General features: G+C 40.6%; 1 protein-coding gene across 1 annotated transcript; it reads left to right on the plus strand.

Annotated features, from left to right (window-relative positions):
- The first annotated feature begins 2280 nt into the window (after positions 1–2280).
- Positions 2281–2687, plus strand: LOC132022651 (ribosomal biogenesis factor-like). Its single transcript, XM_059407891.1, has one exon. The coding sequence runs from the start codon at positions 2296–2298 to the stop codon at positions 2626–2628; it is 333 nt and encodes a 110-aa protein (XP_059263874.1). The 5' UTR covers positions 2281–2295; the 3' UTR covers positions 2629–2687.
- Positions 2688–7203: the final 4516 nt, after the last annotated feature.

Raw genomic sequence — 7203 nt, forward strand, 5'->3', positions numbered from 1 at the left:
CTTAAACAAGGTGGGCTTTAGCTTCCAGGTGTTTGAGTTCCTTCTGAACTTGTGATTAAATTCCAGTTTCAAAGCATCGTGATCTGAGAATATGCAGGGAATAATCTCAGTCTTTTGGTGTCGGTTGAGTCCTGATTTGTGACCCAGTATGTGGTCTATTCTTGAGAAGGTTCCATGTGCACTTGAGAAGAATGAGTATTTTGTTGTTTTAGGGTGGAATGTTCTGCATATATCCATGAGGTCCATCTGTTCCAATGTGTCATTCAATGCTCTTGTTTCTTTATTGATTTTCTGCTTTGATGATCTGTCTATTTCTGAGAGAGGTGTGTTAAGATCTCCTACGATTAGTGTATTCATATCAATATGACTCTTTATCTTGATTAAAAGTTTTCTTATGTAATTGGCTGCTCCCATATTGGGGGCATAGATATTTACAATTGTTAGGTCATCTTCGTGGATAGTCCCTTTAAGAATGATGTAGTGTCCTTCTGTATCTTTGACTACAGTCTTTAGTTTAAAATCTAACTTATCTGATATGAGAATCGCTACCCCAGCCTTCTTTTGAGGTTCATTGGCATGAAAGATGCTTTTCCATCCCTTCACTTTCAGTCTGGGTATATCTTTAGGTTCAAAATGGGTCTCTTGTAGGCACCATATGAATGGGTCCTGTCGTTTTATCCAATCTGCATCCCTGTGCCGTTTTATGGATGCATTTAGGCCATTCACATTGAGAGTGATTATTGATAGATATGTTTTTATTGACATCGTGTTACCTTTGAAGTCTCTCTTTCTGTAGATTGTTTCTGTTATTTCTGTTCATTGCTATTCTTAGGATCTTCCTCTTTTATAGAACCCCCCTTAATATTTCCGGCAGTGTTGGCTTGGTGGTTGCATATTCTTTTAAGCCTTGCCGGTCTTGGAAACTCTTTATCTCTCCATCCATTTTGAATGTCAGTCTTGCTGGATAAAGTATTCCTGGCTGCATGTTCTTCTCATTTAGTGCCCTGAATATATCTTGCCAGCCTTTTCTGGCTTGCCAGGTCTGATGTTATTCTGATGGGCCTTCCTCTGTAAGTAAGGATCCTCTTTGCTCTAGTGGCTTTCAAGAAATTATATCTACAATTATAATTCCTCAATTTGACTATCAGGTGTCGTGATGTTTTTTTGGAATGTATAATCTTGGGTGGAGTCAGTTCAGCCTCTAGTACGTGAATGCTGGTTCCATTCACGAAAGTGGGAAAATTTTCATGAAGGACTTGTTCCACTATATCTTCTAGATTTCTTTCTTTCTCCTCCCCTTCAGGGATTCCAATAATTCTGACGTTGAAACGTTTCATGGCATCATTTATTTCCCTGATTCTGTTTTCGTGGTTTCTAAGTTGTTCGTTCCAGGCTTCCTCCTGATCCTTTCTCTCTATCTGTTTGTCCTCCAGATCACTAATTGTATCTTCTGTCTCAGTTACCCTAGCTTTGAGAGAGTTTAGATTAGATTGGAACTCATTGAGGGCATTGTGAACCTCCTCCCTGGTAGCTTTAAGCTCCACCCTAACATTGTGCACATCCTGTCTGGTCGCTTTCAGCTCGGCCCTAATCAATTCTGTTTGGTCATCCATGGCTTTCTCCAACCTAGCTATTGCCTGGATAATTGTTAGCCTGAATGCTCTTTCCAACATATTGTCGATGTTGATAGCTGTTAGCTCTGTTGCAAAAAGTCCATCCTCTGTATTTTTCCTCTGTTGGGCATTCCTCCTTCTAGTCATTTCGGTGGGAGATGACTGCACAGATGTAGCTGGATGTATTGACCATGGTGCAATCAAGGTGCACCCTGGAAAACTTCTCAGCAATCAGGATTCCCCACCCAAATGAGAGACAAAAGAAAAGAAAAAGAGAAAGAAAAAAAAAAGAGAGAGAAAGACAGGAAAGAAAGGATAATGAAAGAAGGTTTAGCCCAAATGGGCCCCAAGGTAAGATTTATGAAGTAAACAAACAAAAACAGACAAAAAGACTGATAAAAGTATATGACAAGAGAAAAAAAATATTTATGCAAATAAAGGAAGAACCTCGTCAAAAAGAACCCCAAGTGTAAGATTTATATACTATCAGGACAAAGACAAATACACAGAAACACTTGTGGAAGAAAAAGATGGGAGAGTGGTTATAAATTCTCAGTGTGTGCGAGGAAGGTTGTTTTGATCCTTCCTGGATGTATCTTGATATCTTTGTTAAAGGACTCAACTTTCCTAAGATAAAGGGGGATTAAAAATAAGTTTACCGGTAGATGGCGTCACCCGGAGCATGAGTTGTCGCACGAGGATATTGAAGACAATGGCTAAGAACAAACTAAGAGGGCAGAAGTCCAGGAATGTATTTCATATAGCCAGCCAAAAAAACTTTAAGTCTAAAAACAAAGCAAAACCAGTTACCACTAACCTTAAGAAGATAAACATTGTGAATAATGAAAAAGTTACCAGAGTGAATAAAGCTTTTGTAGATATACAAAAGGAACTTGCACATTTCTCAAAAGACCTTTCCCTTGAACCTTTGCAGAAACAGCTGATTCCTCAGCAGTGTCATGAAAACGAACCAGTTAATGTTGATGAAGCGACAAGATTAATGGCTCAGTTGTAATACACTGGAGATACATAAAATACCCCAAAAAGACCAATAAATTAAATGTTTTATACAAAAAAAAATAAGTTTACCTATGGGGTAGTATTGATTGGGGAAAGGGGATTACTTTGAAGTTTAACTTTATATGAATATTAGAAGATAAAAATAAAAAGGAATAAACTAGACTAAACTAAACTAAAATTAAAAAAAAAAAAGAAGGAATTCAAAGAAGAAATGCAAAAGAAAAACATAGGTGTATGTATCAAAAAGTTCAGGTTAGAAGGTTATTATGGAATTTGATGTACTGGATAGCTCACTGTGATGGTTATTAGGTTAAAAAAATTACCTATATGTAAAAAAAAAAATAAACCAGAATAGTGGGAATGAATGAAAAATAAAAGTTTTCCTATGAAGTAGTGGTTGTTCTCTTGTAGTCCTTTTTTTTCTCTTTTTTTTTTTTTTTTCCTTTTCAGTTTGTTTTCTGGGGGAGGGGCCTGCCAAGTGGGTTTTCAGTCAATGATGTTCCCTCAAGGGGGTGGGCTCTGAGGAAACTGTTTTTGTTTGTTTGTTTGTTTTTCAGGCTTTTGTTCTCTGGCAGTTTTTATGTTTGTTCACTTTTTTTTTTTCTCACTTTGACCGCTTTTGATGGTTTTTGTAGTTTTAGAGGAAAACAAACCGCACCTTGATCTCCCTCTCAGAGAGAAGCCTCAGTCTGGCTGCAGAGCCCAAATAAGTTCCCCCTTGGCTGCTGGCAGAGCAGGTTCCAAGTCGCGGTCCCTGGGGATGCAGGATCTTTTGCTTGTACCCAAAACCATGGCAGCAGTGGCTTTGGGCACCTCCAGACCGCTAGAGAGGTTCCAAGCAGCAATTGCACACTGGGATTTTCCTGCTGGCCTGGGCTGGGAGTGCCTGGTCTTTCTGGGTTTAAGAGCGCCCGGCTTGCGCGCACCAATTTCAGGGGAGGCTGAGGTTCTCGAGCGGGTCTCAAGCTCTGAGAATGGGGCGCAGGTCCGAGAGCACCAGGCTGGGCCTTCATGCACCTCTCTTGGGGGGAGAATTTGGTGCAGGCTCTGAAACAATGGCGCATATCAAAGGGCACCGGCTGGGCCTTTATACCTCTCTCAGGGGAGTATCTCAGGCTCTATAGCAGGGATCTTGCATTCTGCAGCCTGGTCTGGCTCCCATCCCCTCACAGGAAATGGACCCCATGTGTTCTCGGGCGTGCTAGCGGCTTAGGGACCAAGAGCTGGTTTCTCCGCCACACTCTCTCTGCCTCAGTGCCAGGGGAGGTTGTCCTGGGACTGAGGACTGAAGCCCCTGTCCCTAGCCATCCCGATTCCCACAATTCTCCGCCCCCACCCCCCAGATCCTTTGCTCTTTTGGAGTGCTTTCAACCAGTCTCCAAGTTAACGCTGGTCCCCAGACGCAGGGCACTCTCGCTTGAATTGGGGTATTACTTTCCAACTGGTCGCCTCTGGTGGCTCCCTCCCCCTTTTGTTTATCTTCCGATATCAGTCCACCGTTCCCACTCCGCTTTACCTGCCCACTGCGTCTTCTCTCCCTGTAGAGATCCAGACGTGTATAATTCTGATCTCAGGCTGATTTCATGGGTGATTGGAGTTCTATGGTAGGTAATCAGCTCACTTTGGGGTACAAGTTGAAAAGGCACCTCCTCCTACTTCCCCGCCATCTTGTCCTCCCTATTTCTTTTTTTTAATTTATTTTTTATTTATTTTCAGCATAACAGTATTCATTATTTTTGCACCACACCCAGTGCTCCATGCAATCCATGCTCTCTATAATACCCATCACCTGGTACCCCAACCTGCCCCCCCCCCCCCCCCCGCCCGTTCAAAGCCCTCAGATTGTTTTTCAGAGTCCATAGTCTCTCATGGTTCACCTCCCCTTCCAATTTCCCCCAATCCCTTCTCCTCTCTAACTCCCCATGTCCTTCATGGTATTTGTTATGCTCCACAAGTAAGTGAAACCATATGATAATTGACTCTCTCTGCTTGACTTATTTCACTCAGCATAATCTCTTCCAGTCCCGTCCATGTTACTACAAAAGTTGGGTCTTCATCCATTCTGATGGAGGTATAATACTCCATAGTGTATATGGACCACATCTTCCTTATCCATTTGTCCATTGAAGGGCATCTTGGTTCTTTCCACAGTTTGGTGACCGTGGCCATTGCTGCTATAAACATTGGGGTACAGATGGCCCTTCTTTTCACTACATCTGTATCTTTGGGGTAAATACCCAGGAGTGCAACTGCAGGGTCATAGGGAAGTTCTATTTTTAATTTCTTGAGGAATCTCCACACTGTTCTCCAAAGTGGCTGCACCAACTTGCATTCCCACCAACAGTGGAAGAGGGTTCCCCTTTCTCCACATCCCTTCCAACACATGTTGTTTCCTGTCTTGCTAATTTTGGACATTCTAACTGGTGTGAGGTGATATCTCAATGTGGTTTTAATTTGAATCTCCCTGATGGCTAGTCATGATGAACATTTTTTCATGTGTCTGATAGCCATTTGTATGTCTTCATTGGAGAAGTGTCTGTTCATATCTTCTGCCCATTTTTTGATATGATTATCTGTTTTGTGTGTGTTGAGTTTGAGGAGTTCTTTATAGATGCTGGATATCAACCTTTTGTATATACAGTCATATTTATCTATTTTTATGCAAGGGTCCTCTTTATTTTTTTTTTCATTTAAATTCAATGAATTAACATCTATTGTATTATTAGCTTCAGAGGTAAGGGCCAGTGATTCCCCAGTCTCATATAACACCTAGTGCTCATTACATCAGGTGTCCTCCTTAATATCCAACACCCAGTTACCCTATCCCCTCACCCACCCTCCCTCAAGCAACCCTCAGTTTGTTTCCTATGGCTAAGAGTTTCTTATGGTTAGTCTCTCTCTTCCCCTATGATCCTATCTTTTGCTTCTTAAATCTGCATGTAAATGAGATCATATTATGATTTTCTTTCTCTGATGAACTTATTTTATTTAGCATAATATCCTCCATTTCCATCCACATCATTGCAAATGGAAAGATTTCACTTTTTTCAATGGCTGAGTAGTATTCTGTTATATATAACATATATACGCCATACCACATCTTTTTTTAATATATGTTTTTTAAGAATTTATTTATTTGTGAGAGAGAAAGAGAGAGAATGCATGAGTGGAGAGAAGTCAGAGGGAGAAGAAAACTCCTGGCTTAGCAGGGAGCCCAGTGTGGTACTTGATACAGGACTCCATGATCACGACCTGAGCTGATAGTAGTTGCTTAACAAACTGGGCCACCCAGGTGCTCCTTATGCGTTCATCTGCTGATGGGCATCTGGGCTCTTTTCATAGTTTGGATCTTGTGACATTGCTGCTATAATCATTGGGGTGCATAAGGCCCTATGATTCACCACATTTGTATTTGGGTGGTAAATACCTAGTAGTGCAATTGCTGGGTCATAGCATAGTTCTATTTTTAACTTTTCCAAGAACCTCCAAATTGTTCTCCAGAGTGCTGTACCAGTTTGCATTCCCAACAAAGAGCCAGAGGGTTCCCCTTTCTCCTCATCCTCACCAACATCTGTCATTTCCTCACTTGTTAATTTTAGCCATTCTGATTAGTGTGAAGTGGTGTCTCATTATGATTTTGATTTGTATTTCTCTGATGCCAAGTTATGTTGAGTATTCTTTCATGTATCTGCTGGCCATTTGCATGTTTTCTTTGGATAAATATCTATTCATGTCCTTTGCCTATTTCTTTGTCAGATTGTTTATTTTTGGGGTGTTGAGTTTGATAAGTTCTTTAAAGATTTCGGATACTAGCCCTTTATCTGGTAAGGCATTTACAATTATCTTCTCCTTTTCTGTCAGTTGTCTTTTGGTTTTGTGGACTGTTTCCTTTGCTGTGCAAAAGCTTTTGATCTTGATGAAGTCTCAGTAGTTTGTTTTTGCTTTTGTTTCCCCTGATTTCTGTCTCTTTAGATTAATTTTGCATACCCTAGGATTTTTTATACACGGAAACAGGATGTATAGTATGGATTGTTTTACCCACCATACAATTTTCAGATTCAACTTTTTTTAAAAAAAGATTTTATTTATTTACTTGACAGAGAGAGATCACAAGTAGGCAGAGAGGCAGGCAGAGAGAGAGGAGGAAGCAGGCTCCAGTGATCAGAGAGCCCGGTGAGGGGATCAATCCCAGGATCCTGGGATTATGACCTGAGCTGAAGGCAGAGACTCTAACCCACTGAGCCACCCAGGCGCCCCAGATTCAACTTTTTTGCATTCATCAATAGTTTGTTACTTTTCTTTGTTGAGTAATATTCCATTATATAGATATATTAAAATATGTTTATCTGTTAACCTGTTGACAAACATTTTACTTTTGTCTTTGCTTTTCTAGATTAAGCTGCTATGAATATTAATGCTCAAATCATTGTATGAACATATGCTTTCATATCTCTGGAAATGGGATACCTAGATCAAATGGGAAACATATAACTTTTGAAGAAATTGCCAAATTATTTTCCCAAGTGGTTGTACCATTTTACACTTCTATCAGCAGACTGGGACAGTTAAA

Source organism: Mustela nigripes, chromosome 7 (genome assembly GCF_022355385.1).
Source record: "Mustela nigripes isolate SB6536 chromosome 7, MUSNIG.SB6536, whole genome shotgun sequence".
NCBI classification, from domain to species: domain Eukaryota; kingdom Metazoa; phylum Chordata; class Mammalia; order Carnivora; family Mustelidae; genus Mustela; species Mustela nigripes.